This window comes from Protomyctophum parallelum (assembly GCF_964188405.1).
Source record: "Protomyctophum parallelum genome assembly, chromosome: 7".
In the NCBI taxonomy this organism is placed as follows: domain Eukaryota; kingdom Metazoa; phylum Chordata; class Actinopteri; order Myctophiformes; family Myctophidae; genus Protomyctophum; species Protomyctophum parallelum.
In genome coordinates this window covers 45,347,288-45,365,579 of record NC_139705.1, presented here as the reverse complement: position 1 = coordinate 45,365,579, position 18,292 = coordinate 45,347,288, and the positions used below count along the sequence as shown (strand labels likewise).

Sequence of the window (18,292 nt, the reverse complement as noted above, 5' to 3'; positions counted from 1 at the left end):
TCATATATTCAAAAGATTATAATTATCTCTCCCGTGTTCTTTTTATAACGGGGAAAAGAGAACTTAATGTGAAGGTTCATTTGTAATAGTGAAGCGACAATAACAAGACGTTTTATTTAGTTTTATAATTAAACGGGTAACATTCTGCTTCAAGAAGACCTCGTGCATTACCAGGTGGCATTTGACATCACCAAAACACCAATATCTATGTACAGTTTTTACCACTAAATTATACATGGGCAACTGGCGGCCCGGGGGCCGCATGTGGCCCCCACCTTCACTTAATGCGGCCCGCAGGTTAACAGTTAGGCCACCATTGCCATCTAGATCTACGTCAATTAAAGGCAATTAATAAATGTTATGCTTAACGCCATTGTCATAGATAGATCTACGGCAATTGGGCTTTTATAGTGCTTTTGATTGGTCAAATGTATACTAATACATAATGCTACTCATGATAGCATCTGGTTGCTAGCTGTTGTTGTCAATAACACAGGATCGCGTCATCTTGATCGCCGTGCCCATAAACACTCATTCTATCTGATCTTCTTTCAATCGCCTGTATCTCCTATTCCTTGTCCCAGATGGCATCTTTGGTCAAAACCAGCTTTATTCCACGGCCCAGAGCCGATGCTGTGATGCCCTTCCTGATGCATCATTACTCCCTGTTTACCGACCAGGGCTGCAAAGACCCCATTTAATTACTTAGACTTTGATTGTCCTTTTATGTCCAATGTATTTGCATTTAAGTTCATAAAGTTATCATAAGTAACCTATAAGTAAATGCATTTGAAATTAAATAAACATGATACTTTTCAGGATCCCAATTCAAAATAGCAAAGAAAATATATATACATATATTCACGATTTCAATTTAAATATAGCAAAAATAGCTACAAGCTCAAAACGCATTTTGAGCTTGTAGATCTGCTACTTTTTGATACGACAGTAGATGCAATGTGGCCCTCTGGAGTGAGCGTGGAACTATAGTGGCCCTCTCCATCTTCAAAGCTGCACTAAACAATACTCTACATTTTAGAGTATAGACATTTTAGAGTCTAAAATGTCTATTATCTTAGGTCTGTGTATGTGACCGACCTGGTTATTGTTATGCTACCCATCATGTTCACACCAGGCTACGCTGGCAGAGAAGCTGAGTCATGGCTGTCCCTACTGCGAGGCGGCGTTCGCCACCAAGGTGCGCCTGCAGAAGCATAAGCTGTGGAACCATCCCGACCGGGTCAGCCTGGAGCCCAAAGACCAGCACCCCAAGCTCCACAAGACCCCCGTCAAGGCCAGCGCCAAGAAAAGGTGACCTGGGTTTGCTACTGAATCCCCCTCTGGTCTCAGTGATGGCTGTTGTTACACACATGCCAACACATTCACACTCCCAATTTGTCACATAATAATAGATGCTTGTTCAGGACCTCATGGCATCACTTTTTAATTATTTAGTTGTCCTCCCCATCAGCATCGGACACGAAAGGTACGCGATCAAGCATACAGTAGAAACATGACTGGCTATGAGTCGGGAGTGAGTATAGAGGGTATGCGCGTGACATCATCATCGTACACGTGAACGCCTCCTGAGTGGCAAAAAACTACTTTCTGGCCTGACAGCCCATTCATCCAAATCCTATCTGATTGCATTAAACGACGTTAAACTCACTTTGCCACTCACTTTATGCATGTGCATACCCTCTATACATAACGTTACGCTAACATTAACTTAATTTACAATCTCAACTCTATACAAACCCCCCCAGTCTGGGAAAATGTGAATATTTCCCCAATTTACAATTTACCCCTATTGCTCATGCTCATCACTGTTGACAACCCCCCCCCCCCCCCCTCCCCGTCTACCAGGCCCATGGAGAACAGCCCACCCTCGCCAGTGTTCTTCAAAGTGAAGAAGACTCACGAGGCGTCCACGCCGTCACAGAACGGCGAGCTGGCCAGGAGCGACAGGAGACAGCAACACGGCCACAGCCACAGCCAGCCGCCACAGCAGCAGCAGCCACCACCACCACCCAGTAGCCTCCAGCAGTCCCACCATCACTACCACCACCACCAACAGCAGCCTGTCCAGTCCCCGTCCCACCAGAGCACCTCGTCTGATGGCGGGGGCAGTGACAGCGAGGAGGGGGGCAGCCTCCCGCCGCCCCACGACGAGGACCCGGAGAGGATGCGGCACAGTAAGATTAAACTACGTCAACCCTATATAGCGGACCTTTTCCTTGGTGTCGATTAATATACAGTAAGTTCCGAGGAACTGCCGATTTACATGTTTAGCGGAGTGGCTCAGAGCCTCTGATGACCAAAAGGCTAATATCTCCCCTATAGCCAACGGAAAATTCCCCTTTAGGCTAGTGGTTAAGATGTTGGCTTTCCACACGGGAGACCCGGGTTCGAATCGCTGGCCTTACACATGCTCACAACAACGTGTAACAAGGACGAGTTGTGAGAATGCTTCTCTTCACAGAGATTTGGTGTGGAGTGAAAAAAGGAGGACCCAGTCAATGAAATAAATACTGTAGAGTTAAACCACATGAATCCTAACATCCCTATTCTGGGGTAAAAAATCTGCGAAATTCACAAAATTCAGCACATGTGTGCTTTGTAGAGGGGGAATAAAGGAGCCGCTTGGTGGCCCAGGTATATAGGGGTCCAAGTGGTTGTTTAACTGAAAATCTTCTGAAATGCTCTGTGGTAACGTAGCATGTCCCTCGTCCCGGTGTGTGTGTTTGACCATAACTCTAACGTTCTCTTTTTGAGCCAGGACGGAAACAGAAGACCCCCAAGAAGTTCACTGGCGAGCAGCCCTCTATCTCGGGGACGTTTGGACTGAAAGGTAATAATATACAGATCCTTTTACGTTGGTCTGGTTGTATACTGTATACCTCTTTCCCTGACAGGAAAACTGCTTCCCCTGCGGTCTCGTCCCTTATTGAATGAAACAATCGAATCAGCCGGTTTGGGTGTAATATAAATGACTGAACAAGTGAAGGAATGGAAAGGAGTGTAATGCGACTGGATGATCCATCATTGTTATACAGTACAGCCGGTCTACCGCAGTTTCCCCTGTGATGATTCATTGAATAACGTAATCCTTGAGAGGACAAATATAGTGCAGCTAGGAAGCAGCTGAACTGTACCATGCTACAACAGCACAGTATAATCCTCTGCCATCCGGAACCTGTTTTTGGTGAATAACCCATTTAGGCCTGACGATTAAAAAAAAAATCTTCTAAATCCTCCAGTATTCTGAAATAAATATTTTCACGATTTTTCAAAAATAGCAGACCTACAAGCTCGTAGCGCGCCACTCGGTGGCACGCTATGAGCTTGTAGATCTGCTATTTTTCAATAGCTAAATTATAACATAATGTTTAAAACACCAAAAGGGGTTCCTGCCCAAAATGTGATAAACAGCTTAGATTAACTACGATCAAAATGACTCGACAGGATGTCGGAATATGAAAATGAAGCTTGGCTTAAAAAAATTGCCATGCAAAGATATTACAGAAACGATGTCACGGCATCACCTCAGTGCATTTCTTACACCCGGCTGTTGTCGTCAAAGCATTTTACATGCAGTTTATTTTTGTTCGGCAATACAATAGAAATTCTGAATTATTGATTGAATGATTGGAAATTGTATTAACAGTTTGTAGAGTAACCACAGTTCGAGGAAAGCACAGGTCAATACTCTGCTAAGATGATTGAAATACCCAGAAAAGCACAATGGCTTGTTTTCATCGGAGGCCTCAATTTTCATTAATGTACACAAAACAAGAGATGGATGACCTTATTTTTTACATGATTACATTAAATTTTACATTAAATATGACATATATATATAATTTCAATTCCCCAGTTACTACAAAACATTCAACTAAATGTGAACAAAACTATGTTTAAAATAACTGTAGGAATCCTGGTAAGGACATACATATTACAGATTGCAGCTTTAAAGTATAGGGTAAGTGATATGAAATAGCTCAATATTCTCATTGCTATACGGCCAAGCTACACCAGGCATGTGTGCGTTTGACTGCGTGCACAAAGTATGCCTGCGAAATGCCCCGGCTACACCAGATCTGTGGCGCGCGGCAGATTTGTGCGGGACCTTCCGGGAGGAAATATAGATACGCGCGCATGGGGGCATACGCACGTAAAAAAATTAGAACCGATCCTATTTTTAGAGCGCGCGTAGGATGGCCCGCGGTATCCGTGCGTCTGGTGTAGCTGGTATCATTGACATATATTGGTCCTATCCAAACACACTGTACGCGCGCAGTAAAAGCATACGCACGCGCGCAAAATTGCCTGGTGTAATTTGGCCAATAGAGAGTTGGTTTAGTAACAGGGGTCTCCCAGTCTCTCCAGCTCTTCTTAAACCCATTTTGACCTGAGATCAGATTCTAAAAATGTCTTCTACATCTTGACAGTTTTCTGAAAAAGCTATGTTTCTATGTCAGTCGTTATTCAATTTTTCTAAAATAGCAGACCTACAAGCTCGTAGCTTGTTCAATAGCTAAAGCATAACAAATATGCTAACACCAAAAGGGGTTCCCGCCCAAAATGGGTTAAATAAACAGAAACCGCATGTTCAGGTCTGGATACCAATTACATCTGATCAGGAGACAGAACTCACCCAGGATATATACAGCATAAACAAATGAAATTGGAAGTGATGAAAAGCAGAAATGAGCAGAAAGAATGTAAGTGGAACTGGAACAATATAGGAAATGTAAGCTGATAATAAATGGGTACTCTCTCCTGAATTGGCAACCCACATGAAAATGTATTTTCTGTTCATTAAAGAGCTAGACCCCTGTTATTATAAAAAAAAAAACAATGAGCTAAAAGCAATGATTACTATCATAATATATTTATAACATTTTAACCAAACAATATCACTTACCATACCTTTAATTTAGTCTCTGTTGGGTGGAAACCTCATGGGCCCTATCTTGCACGCCGTACCCCTTAACCCTAAACTTCTTTGCCAGTTTTAATATTTTGAAAAACATTTAAAAAAAATCAATCATAGCCACAAGCTCACAACGTGTCGATGTAGATCGGCTAGTAGAACTATTTCTGTTAAAAAAAATGTTTTTAAAAATAGTAAAATATGGCAAAAAAGTTTATGGATAAGGGCAAGATATGGCCCAAATGGTCCAAAACTGTTACTTTTCAGGATTCAAGTTGATAAAATATCATTGTTTGTTACACTTTCAGAGTTACAAATGGATTAATTAAGGGAAATTGAGGCTAATGCATTACAATGGCGGCGGTGCTGTGCATCACGCACGTTCCTTCTCCGCTCTGTTGTTGTGATCGCCACTTTGGAATATTTATCAACACTACGACAAGCGGTTACACCGTTTTAACCCATTTTTAAGATGTCTTCTAAATTCTGACAGTTTTCTGAAAGATGTTTCTGTATCAGTGGTGCTCAATATTTCATGTCAAGAACCCCTAAAATGATATGTAATTGGCCGCCGACCCCCATCTGAAAATATGTTGTTCCAGGAACCCCTCAGAAGCAAAGATTTGAGTTAAAAACGTTGGCTCTGAAAGAATATATATTCAAAGATGTGTGCCATATTTTCACAATTAAAAAGAAATAGCAGACCTACAAGCTCGTATGAGCATGTAGATCTGCTATTTTTCAATTGCTAAATTATAACATAATGTTTAAAACACCAAAACATCACGACAAGCAACTCGGCGGTCGGCGCAGTGGCTCTTCAACGGTCAGTGAAAACACGGCAGTGAGATCTGGATCACGATTGTTTAATGAATCACGGCATTAAAACTGTAAATATGGGAGATTCTATACTGTGTTGCTCCTCAGCTCTGCCAGTGTGTGTGAACTCTCTTATCAGCGGTGGTGGGTCTAAACGGCGTTCATGAGGCGAGACTTTTAAAAAGGTGTTTCATATCCTGCTGAATGGATCACTGACGCAGTTCTCCCATACATGCACTCATCATATGGAACCCAGACATAGTCACGCGGCCTGTGTGTGTGTGTGTGTGTGTGTGTGTGTGTGTGTGTGTGTGTGTGTGTGTGTGTGTGTGTGTGTGTGTGTGTGTGTGTGTGTGTGTGTGTGTGTGTGTGTGTGTGTGTGTGTGTGTGTGTGTGTGTGTGTGTGTGTGTGTGTGTGTGTGTGTGTGCGTGCGTGCGTGTGCATGCGTGTCCACGTTTACAAGCTCTGTCCCTCTCAGGGAATGTGCAGTGACTCATACAGTAGAGTGCAAAGGCAAGACTGCAAATTATTTATCACCGTGTAGAATACTGTATTAATCCATCCATAATGTGCAGAGCTTTGAACTCTCTCTCTCTCTTCCCTGGCGGTCACAGAAATTTCCCATTTTATATGCATAGTCTCGACTTTCTCTTTTCGTGTTCAGCATTGTCCTTCGTCTCCCCCCCCCCCAATCCTCCTATGACTCTTGTCTCATTTTACCTTGAACAGCTTCAATAGGAAGTATTCATTACTGCCAACAGTGTGTGTACGTGTGCGCGCGCGTGTGTGACGTGCGTGTGCATGTTCCACAGGTATGACCAAGGTGGAGGAGAAGTTGAAGGCTGGTCGTGTGAAGAGACCGGAGGCGGGGAGTGGCCACGGTGAGGAGACCCAGAGAAGATCCAACACTGGTGGTCAAGCTTCTAGGAAAGATCCAGCTCCTCACAGCTCTGGTGAGCCACCACACTTTGTTTCCCAAATCCAGATGATTAGCTTAATGTGCAACATTGTTTTCTCACTCAACAGTAAACAAACCAACATACAGTAGCCTATAAGTGCATACAGGGCATCTGCACCTTTCTAAAGTTGTTACTGAGGCAAACCATATTAGATTTCAAGTGCTTATGGGGGTGGGAGTCCCCAGTTCAAATATGATTAGGGGGGGGGGGGGGGGGGGGGTTTGAGAGTTTGAGAACCACTAAGCTACCAGACCAGCACACAACAAACATTGACTCATTACACTGCAGTGGTTCTCAAACATTTACATGCCATGGCCCCCCTTGGCATCTATGTACAAGCTCACATTGCGCCACGTTGTGAGCTTGTATATCTGCAATTTCCAAATAGCCAAGTGGTAAAACATAGTACTTCGAAGCCTAGTCGCTTCTTCTGGGCTTGTTTTCGTAGACTTGGCCGCTTGTTTCTCTTGCGAAATTGGGCAATGTAACAGTTAAATAGCTGCAGATGTGAAAGTGAAATAAGGCAGTTAAAATAGCAGCAGACATAGTACAAACGTGACGGAGTGCATAAGTGACAGCGCGTGGTGGCCTGTGGCATCAGGACAGCCTGGCGACACAGGCCCAATCAAGGCTATAATTAACTGAACGAGTTGTGACTGACTGATGGGCCGTCTTTGATTGGAATAGACTTTATTGTCCCAGAGGAGACGTTTGTTTTCACAGCCTTGTTCCACATAGAAACGGGAAAAGGAAACACTGGCACACAAACATACAGCACAATATTGTAAAGACAATACGTAATATCTCCATAATGCATCCATCCATACCTCCTAACACCTCCTAAACATGTCAGTGTTTGTTCAATCTGGGAACCCTTTAGAAACAAATGGAAATAAAATCCCTTTGTTTTTGCACCTTTCTTGTGTAGTAGAACTCTGTTTGTTTCATCCCCTTTCTTAGTCTGCTTCCTCCAGGGTACTGTACTTCTGTGTAACAACAGAACAAACTGTGTGTCTAACAACAACACTACTTGTTTAAGGCACTGGCAGTGGTGCTGCTGCATTAAACAAACGCTGGACAAAACTCGCTGCTAAAGCGACGTTTTCCCCATCTCTAAATTCTATACCTCAGTCCAAGTGCCATTATTGGTGGTGAATTGAAGTGGTCGTCACTGTCATTTGTTATTGTGAGATCTGCAGTAGGTGTGATGGCTCTGTTATGTCTTGTCTGAGAGTGTGTGTGTGTGTGTTGAAAAAGGAGAGGATAACATGCGCAGATGGGATGAATTATGCATTTGTAGGGTAACAACAAGAGGTGGGGGAAACATATGAAGCTCTGAGCTTGCGGATAACATGGAGACTTTGCTGGGATTACAATTTACAATTTAGGCATTTAGCAGACGCTCTTAATCCAGAGCGACTTACATTTAAGCAAGAACAAAAGCATGGGAATACATCACATAAAAGCATTTATCAATATCATGAAACATGCGTAAGCTAAGAAAGTAACAGTGGAATATCTATATAATGAAACTATACATACACTATACATATAAACTATACATATTTACTACTATGCTATACATATGTACTATGGCGTGCTATAACTATATACAATACAATTATAGTGCTGTCTACATAACATGCTATAAGTCTGTGTCAAATGCTATCTAAGCCAACAGAAATGCTATCTAAGGGGTTAGGGTAAGTGCTATGGGCCATGATGGAGTCTGAAAAGGTGGGTTTTCAGGCTACGGCGGAAGATTGGGAGTGATGCTGCAGTTCTGACTGCAATGGGAAGTGCATTCCACAGTTTTGGAGCCAGAAGGGAGAAGAGTTTGGGACGTGTGGAGCATTGGCCCGGCGTTTTTAGTGAGGGTACTTCCAGTTTCCCTGCGTTGGCTGATCTGAGTGCGCGGGAGGGTTTGTAGGGTTCAATCATACTTGTAAGATATGGGGGAGCCATACCTTTGGTTGCTTTGAATGCCAGCATCAGAGTTTTGTATTCTGTGCGGGCAGCGACCGGGAGCCAGTGGAGGGAGCGGAGCAGGGGGGAGACATGTGAGAATTTTGGCTGGTTGAAGACCAAGCGAGCTGCTGCATTTTGGATCATGTATGGATAGAAGTATTTATGGATTAAAGTTCTCTGTCGCCACGGCTGATTTCAGTCAGCACGTCTTCCATGGAAGCATGTTAAAATAGACTGTCTACAAGCTTACAATGCCTGTAAGCTTGTAGATAGCCTATTTTTCATGCTTTGTTAATTTAAGGTTAAAGGGTATTTTAAGTGGTCAAACTAGCAATAAAATACATGCTCAATTGTCCATAAAACCCTAATGATCTTGAATAATTATAAAAAAGCAAAGGTTAAAAAACTCAAATCTGCAAACTGTTTGGCTGACTGTAGGCTACCAAAACACCATGATTTTACATAATGTGTTAATTGTATGAAACACAGAGCTAGCGTGTGGTGGGCTCCTTTCACGCAGGATCACAAATTGCAGGTCTAACAAAAAAAATTCAGTAGTGAGTGTAGTGGCACTCAGTCTAAATGTTCTTTAAAAATGTACCACTTGGTGGAGTAGACCTCACAAAAACACAAAACAGTAGTTGTACGCAAACGACAAGACAAAAATAACTTTTCATCAAAAGGTTTTACTGGGAAAAAACACCAAAAACTAGAAAAAGTGCCCTTCCGGGCACAGGTCTCCACCAGGTTATCCACAGATCCGTGCAGTTAGAGGTAAAAACACTTTTGGGCCAGTTATAGCGCCACCTTGAGGCTGAGTTGAAATTGTTCATGTGGCATTTCGTCCTCGGCCTAGTGGGAATGTGGGTGCACAATTTCACGGAAATCACGCGATGTGTTCATGATTTGCAGCATTTTGTTTGAAACTGAGCACTCCTGTGAACTTTGGAAGCCAATCTTAACCAATCAGGATGGAGTCTGATAAATCTGAAAGACCCGTTTCGTTGAATGGCTCTAGAGAGACTGTGTACCAATTTGCGTGATGTTTGGACAAAATCTGTAGGTGTACTGTGCAAAAACTTGTTTTGCACAAAGCGGCCTCCTGGTGGCGCTATAACAGGCCGTTCTGGAAAGTTTGGGGCAGAGGTTCATGGTTGGCATCCAGGGAGTGTGTGTGCAAAATATGGCATCGAAAAACTTGTTTTGCACAAAGTGGCCTCCTGGTGGCGCTATAACAGGCCGTTCTGGAAAGTTTGGGGCAGAGGTTCATGGTTGGCATCCAGGGAGTGTGTGTGCAAAATATGGCATCGACCGGGTTAACGGTGGCCGAGATTAGCTGTTCACGGACACACACACACACGGACACACACACGGACGGACGGACGGAGTGCAAAACATACTCTCCCCACATGCCTTCGGCCTGGTGGAGACAATTACAGAGTCCAATGTATGGTCAAAAAACTGTGTTGCTTCCTTCTGTGTCTGACTCCAACTGACTACAAGACTGTGACATCAAACAGAAATACACACAGGTGCCTCAAACAGGTCCAAATTAGCTCCCAATAACATCAAAGGACAATATTGGCTCCCATCAACATCAAAGGGCAATTAGGTCACACTCAGGTCAGGTCAGCTAGACCTTTGTAAACACACACATGACACTCATGAGATGCAATCAAATACCTTTTTTAACCAAAATAATTATTAATCTTAATCATGAATTCACTTAAACATGAACATTGACAATTGGCACCTACAGTGAGTTTTAATCTAGCTATGAATAGGCCTTCATATGTCCATCAAAACGGATCCAAACCGTCTGACCCCGTTGTTCTCAGGCCCTCCGTCGTCAGACGCCCAGTGGCAGCACACCATCTCGGAGCGAGGCGAGGTGGTGTGTCCCACCTGCTCCATCGTCACCCGGAAGACCGTCCATGGACTGAAGAAACACATGGAGATCTGCCAGAAGGTCAGTGGCTCGCCTGCATGGAGTTGTCCGCACTGTGAGAGAGATGTCTATAGAGCGTCGCAGTCCCGGCCCCTCGAGAGACCCGGAAAATAAATCCCCGTTCATTTTCCTCATAGACCTTTCAGAAAGTATTTATTTAAAGACGTTTACACCGCGGACAAAGCCAACTCTTGTCGTGACAAATCATGACAACAAACAAAAAATTTCGGGCTGAACAAATAATTAGAAAGAAGAAGAAAATGGCAGGTTTGTTTTTCTTCTTTGTAATTATTAGTTTGGTCCAAAATATTGTGTTTGTTGTCATGATTTTTCACGACAAGAGTTGGCTTTGTACGACGCTTATAAGGTCTTTACATAAATACGTTTTGAAATGTCTATGGGGAAAAATGCATTGGAAACTATTTCCTGGGCCTGGCGTCGTCATGAAAGGGGGTGGGACTGCGACGCTCTATACCAAACACTGGGTCGGCGCCTACTGTACTTGTGGGGTCACGGACACATTGTTATAGGTCCCCTTATTTTTTTGTTTCCTACATTAGATTTGGTTATTGTTATTTCAAAACATTCCCCCCAAAAAGCTAAACTTTTCATGGATTAAAAAACTAAATCCAATGATTTATTTTCAGTCATTTCATGAAGAAATAAAAGAAAAATCTAAGAAATTCCATTAGTTAGTGAAAATATCCAATCTACAAGTAGTGAAAATAGCCAATCTACAAACTCACAACGCGCGCCATGTTGTGAGATTTTCACTAGTTTGGGTCTCGGACGAATATCTAATTTCTGTTTTCAGGCCATGGGCTAAAATGTTTGGGAACCATTGATCTATACTGTTACTGTATTATAATAAGTCACAGAAATAGATGAAAGGGTTTTCATTCCCCGGTAGATAAAGATAATTTCAGAAGACGTGCTTGGAGGATTATTTTCATTCACCTCAGGCTCATACTGACGGTTGACGGGTTGGTGGTTAATGAGACCGCCTGCTGGAAAAATTGAATCATGTCTCCTTCACGTTTTGTATCTCCAAGAACGATATGTAGGTTAATACCTGCTGTATGCTTTGATGGTACAAGACAGGAGGAGTTGTTGTTTTTTAGCTCACCAGCCAAAAAATAAAAAATATATATACACTTTTTGCTTTTTGTGCCAGGTATTACACATTGAATCTGCATAATAACACATTGTGGTGGTGAATAGAATCATTGGTCAGAGCAGATTGTAAAGGCCAGTCCACACCAATGCAACTCCTTGCAACATGCGACTATTATCCCCAATGCCAAGTAGTTGTTGCATTGGTGACGTGTGGGCTGTGGACTGGCCTTAAAACTGTTTTGAGTTATGACTAGTTGCGTTGGTGCGGTCTGGCCTTAAGGTAAAAAATATACTGTATATTTACCACTAAATAGAGTTAAAACGATCCTAGTTTTAAAATTAAAACATCACATTTCTTCTTTGGGTCCATGAAAAAAGACATGCAGGAAGAGAAGCGCTAAAGTGGAGATATTGTGATGTGTGTGTTTAATCTATATATTTGCACCTACTGTAAGTAGAATATATAGTCGCACATACCAGCACAACACAGTGACATGTTATGGAACATTAAGATATTCCTGGTATGTGGATGAGAACATGATATCGAACATGGTTTTGATATTCCTTACTGTTTGCCTCTAATTGGCTTCCGTTCATACAGGGAAAGAATAGATGTAAACCATAGACTGTAAAAAAATATATGGACAAAGCGTTCTCCGGGTCTGATATGGACGTAAGATGAAGCCTGTCAGTCCTTTGTAAATCGCCATCTTTCTAGATCCGTTTGGGCCCAGCTGGCCATTGGCTGGCCCAGACAAAGAGGCGGGACTTCCCCCCTTCTTCTTCGTTGGTTTTTATTTTGACTCGAGCGGGGGGTGGATCCCAATCATAGACTGTAAAGGTAGCCACGCCCCTCAGAACATACTCGACTTTATGGTAATCTTTTTAATAAATGGGACCATAATTTTCCAAAAAGAATATTATGACATGAGAAATGAGAGTTTAAACTAGTGACTGGAAGCAGAAAGTATTCATGACTATGTTTATTAAGGTAATACAGTCTATGTGAATTTGGGCCCAAATACATGGACCTCTATGGAGATATGTGGGTTTTTTTTGGGCCCAATGACAGTGCCACAACAGGCCATTATATTATGAACTTTCAGTAAGTCAGGATTTCCTACTGGCTTCAGACACTATTGGCTTCACTTCCCCCCTGGATGTAAACATTATACACTGTGATATGTTATTAGCTTGTAGATCTATTATTGTTACGTGACACCTTCTGTCTTGATAACACACTCGTTATTGCACCATATGATTGCTATAGGCCTGGGAATGGGGTAAAATACTTACTAATTAAACCCGCATTTGGTGCTTGGCTGGTGTTAATTTCGGATCCATGGTCAAAACACTTACAATGTCACATGGGGAGTAATATATTTTCAGTGAGCGATGCGGCCATATGCCGAAATATAAATTGGACTTTAAGCTGCCTTCCCTCTGCTCCTTTCTCTGTCCTAAAGTAGCTGTCATCACTGTCTCCATTACTACGACATCTGCCTCGCATTTCTACAATCGGAAACTATGTCAGTTGCTCGTTCTTGGATTCCTCAAACCGCCCGCACGTGAGGTGACACTGGCCCTATAAATCATGTGCCACATGTTCCACTCCAGAGACACTCATTCTTTTTAATATAATATATAATTATATGAGTGGCGCATGTGTTTTCAATTCATGCACACTCAAACAATTTGGCGGGGTTAATGTAAACTTCCCTAGACTTCTGCTTTGGTGTAAGTTGAAATGAATGTACCATATGTTTGGAGTTACCTTAATGTTGAGTTAGCATATGAACTGCAACTCCACAGGGTTGATTTCATACCATTCCAGACGCATGTAATCAACTGTTTTGTTGCTTTGTCTTCACGCCACCGCCACGTCAAAGTGATGGAATCCCAGTCCCTTTTGCCCAGATAAACAGTAATATAATTACAAGACTATCGGGCCCTTCGTTTTTATTCGTCTGGACTTTTTAACAGATTTTTTCCCATTCGGGCCTGTGTGTGCCGTAGCGAAATAAACTCCTGGCTCACGCCCCTCGGAGCGATGACCTCGACATTGGATTATCACCGCCACTGGTTTAGAGCCCTCCGGGGACGGCAAAATGACCTTGTCTCGCCTCCTCTCTGAGGAACAATACTGCCCAGAGTCGTCTGGGGAGCAATTACAGTAAGGATATTGATCACGAGGACAGCGGAAATAATACTGGGTCTGTTATATAAATACAGTGCTGTCAACCGGTTTCCTCTGGTCTCCCTCCCTTCCTATAATGCCACGATGATATGAAAGCTATATAATAGTGTCTTGAAATGTATCGGGAGGATACGGTTACACTGTCGCGGTTTGTTTTCATTACAGTTTATTGTGTTCAATAACGGAACATGGCCTGAGTGTGTCCGCTGGGTGCGGCGGTATTGACCATGTTGTCCCTGTCGGGCAGAAACCTTGTATCTCCATATTTAAACTTTTCATGTATTTCTTCGTACATGAACGCCCTACTTTGTTGTAAAGGCTTGTAGATCTGCAGTTTCTGTTATATTGAAAGTGATAGTGGTTAAAGCAGCACTATGTAAAAAAAAATTACGTAACAAAATGTAATTTTGTCCAACATGTGTGGTAGAATAAGTTCATACAGTGTAACTTATACAAGTGGTATTCTGTTTCCCTGCTCAAAGGTCATGTAAATGGTAAATGGTGCATTTATATAGCGCCTTTATCCAAGGCGCTTTACATAGATTGTACATTACATTCACCCATTCATACACCGATTGCGGCGGAAGCCATGCAAGGTACCAACCAGCACATCGGGAGCAATTGGGGGTTCAGTGTCTTGCCCAAGGACACTTCGACATGTAGACAGGAGGAGCCGGGATTCGAACTGCCGACCCATGGATCATTGGACGACCTGCTCTACCTCTTGAGCCACAGTCGCCCCATGTCATGTGTCTCACCTAGACACAGGATCTGACACACATTTTGACCTTATGGTCAATATTCAATTTATCCCCTGAGCAAGCAGGCAGGCTCTATTACCTCAATGGTAAAAATGTCAGCACTTTGTCATACGCAGGAAACCGGGTCAGATCCCTGGTAGAGGAGAAAAGTTACATTGTGCAGCTTTAAGTCTATGTCCGTGAGGCGTGGACTTTATAAATATTCAACCAAGAAAAAGTAGCGGGAACCCCTTTTGGTGTTAGCATTATGTTATGCTTTAGCTATTGAAAAATAGCAGATCTACAAGCTCTACGTCTGCTATTTTTGAAAAATCAAAGAACCACTGACATAGAAACATAGCTTTTTCAGAAAACTATCAAGATGTAGAAGAATTTTTTTGAATCTGATCTCAGGTCAACTAAATAATAGTTACATTAATCCATTGCAACAAAGGTTTTTCCATTTCCTGAAAAGTAACAAATACATTTTGGACATACAAGTTTTTTTCTCTCCTGTCATTTGGCTTCCATTTTGCTTTATACTCTTACTTCATCGTTCATACCGGGAGTATGAAGTAAGGCCTAGTGGTGTCATCATAATACAGTCAATCCAGAACCTGTAAAACCGGTTCTGGGCTTAGAGCGGTCCAGACAGTGCTCTCTTGGGCCTTCCCTCCGAGGCGATGTGTTCTTCTTTCTCACAGCCGTTCTGTTTTTAATGGCGCCTTGGCTCTCTGCAGGCCGTGTGACTCTATTAAAGTGACAGCTCTCGCTGTTAAGCGCTGACACAATCACCACATTTAGCACCGGGTCACCCATCATCAGAACGCCTCTGTCCCCCGCCGGATCGATACCGTGCCGCGATGATGTCTGTGAGAGAGAACATTGTGTATCATAAAGTGTCATTTTTGCTGGTTCCCTTAATGCCACTTGATATGTGCTATGTCCTTAATGTACACGATGTGATAAATAGGCTTTTGTCTGCTAATAACAAAGAATAGTTGGGTCATAATACCCTGAATACCCTTGTCGCTATGTATTAACGACAAAAAGCAAAGGCATTGTGAATTTGGCATGGGTTAGGGATAGTATGGCTGAACCTTACCGTAAGCATGAACACAGTTTGGTTTCTCCTTGTAGAAGAAAAGCTGACCGCAGTGTTTGCAATCCTTCTAATCCTTCGCAGCTCCAGGACGCCCTGAAATGCCAGCAGTGCCACAAGCAATTCAGGTCCAAGGCTGGTCTCAACTACCACACTATGGCTGAGCACAGCACCAAGGTACTGCACGCACGCACGCACACACGCACGCACGCACACACACACACACACACACACACACACACACACAGTCATACACACACACACACACACACACACACACACACACACACACACACACACACACACACACACACACACACACACAGTCATACACACACACACGCACACACACACACATACACATACACACACACACACACACACACACAGTCACACACACACACACACACACACACACACACACTTTCACTGCCCGCACGGGATGATGCCAATATAAGGTAAAAACACTGAGGAAGAATGAATGAATGATTCTTGAATACCTGCCAATCAACGTGTTAGTTAACTGGACACTCTTTGAATATTTAACAACAGTCGGCCTCCTTTAAGGATGCACTTTACTGACTGTTGACTCTCTGGGGCTCTAATTAACCAGTGGTGAAGAATCTTAAGTGTTGCTTCAAGTGAGTCAAGAGAGCTTAAGTTTCAACCAGTGACACACTGACCCAGTGACCACAGAATGTTACCGAACACCCTCGTCTCTCTCTCTCTCTCTCACACACACACACACACACACACACACACACACACACTCACACACACACACACACACACACACACTTTCACTGGCCACATATGGACATGGTATATGATGCCGTGGTCTCACCACCACGGGACCCCTGGCTTTGTGGAGAGACGCATGGTTTCACCCAGTGACATTATAGAGGCCACTGGTTCCCAAACAGTGGGTCGGGAGTCGGGACCCATACCATGTTTGTGTCGCTGGACCAGTTTCTGTAGCCTGGTAGAACCACTCCCCCTGCTGGACAACATTTGCATTTTGCCAGCTGGGAGAATCTGGGATCTCTCAGGCAGAGACGATGTACTCCGGTCGAATTCTGGCCGGAGCGATATGCGGCTGTATGAGGCCACTAGAGGCGGGATCAACGCGAGACTTATGACATATTGAAGCGCTGCCACAGCGCAATGTAAACACAACCTAACAAGACTACAACTCTAATGTAAACACAACCTTAGACGACTACAACTCTAATGTAAACACAACCTAACAAGACTACAACTCGGAATTATTATGGAGATATCAGATTTTTGTCCCGCTGCTTCCGGATTCATCGTTTCTGCCTGAGAGATCCCAGATCCAGGCAGGAGGAGGGAACTGGTGAACTCAGTACTGCCGCAATCTGGCGGAGTCAGGTTACAGTTTCTGCAGGTCACGGGTAAATATGTCCCCCTTTTTTTTGTTTCCTACCTAAACAAATATGAATAAATAATAATAATAAAGAAATGACATTGTTCCAGGAGATTTAGTCACACAACTTTGCATCAATTAATTCCTAGGACGTCTGTGGACGTCTTGGGCACAAATTGTGTTAAACTGTGCTTGTAAGAGCCATTTCTTCTCTATTCATTTTATTTCTATGTTTTTTGATGACGTCATTACAAGGCCTTGGTCAAGGTCAAGGTTGGCCAGGTTATTTAATGAGACCTGATTGAATGCTCTGTTGTTGTTCTGATGTGAAGGCAAACAGTTTTTTGACTGTGAGACACAGGCTGGTGATTGATATGGTTTTGACACTCTTTTGTTTTATTTAATACAGTTACAGTGAATAAATATCATTTTGGAACTTTAAGTAAACGTTTGGATATCAGTCTTTTTATCACACGTCTGAACTAGATCCTCGGCATCGGGCAACCAGTAGCCCAAAGTAATAGCACTTTGACGCTACAGTGCTATTTTCACTATACTCTAGTTTTTGTCCGGGCAAATTTCTAATTTCTCTTTTGGGTCTTTGATCTAAAAAGTTTGGGAACCACTGGTTCCCTCGTGGTCCTCGAGTGAGTTCCCGGGGCATCCCCCAACTAAATGTAATTGTTTATTAATTTGGCATTTTTTTTTGTTTTTCTACCCAATTTAGTCTTTATGCCAATTGATTCCTCCCCACACACACATTTCGGTGTGTTGTTGTCACTGCTGGTGTATCCTACTGGCTCACCTAGCCAGTGAGGAGCCCCCACCGGGAGGACATACTGTTGTATCCTACTGACTCAGCTAGCCAGTGAGGAGCCCCCACCGGGAGGACGTACTGTTATATCCTACTGACTCACCTAGCCAGTGAGGAGCCCCCACCGGGAGGACATACTGTTGTATCCTATACTGACTCACCTAGCCAGTGAGGAGCCCCCACCGGGAGGACATACTGTTGTATCCTACTGGCTCACCTAGCCAGTGAGGAGCCCCCACCGGGAGGACAGAGACTAGAGCCTCCGTCCTACTCCTCCCACCCAACAGTCGTTGCTGACGAGTGCC

At 43.2% G+C, this 18,292-nt stretch overlaps 1 protein-coding gene across 5 annotated transcripts in view; it reads left to right on the top strand.

Annotated features, from left to right (window-relative positions):
* The window catches only part of znf512b (zinc finger protein 512B), an 81,766-nt gene that overhangs the window by 39,724 nt on the left and 23,750 nt on the right, over positions 1-18,292 (top strand). For all 5 annotated transcript variants that reach the window (XM_083769078.1, XM_083769080.1, XM_083769077.1 and 2 more), the window contains 6 exons: positions 1,136-1,311; positions 1,867-2,195; positions 2,780-2,851; positions 6,569-6,709; positions 10,522-10,652; positions 15,871-15,963. In XM_083769078.1, the coding sequence (XP_083625204.1) occupies positions 1,136-1,311; positions 1,867-2,195; positions 2,780-2,851; positions 6,569-6,709; positions 10,522-10,652; positions 15,871-15,963 (942 nt within the window). The remainder of the gene's footprint in view (positions 1-1,135; positions 1,312-1,866; positions 2,196-2,779; positions 2,852-6,568; positions 6,710-10,521; positions 10,653-15,870; positions 15,964-18,292) is intronic.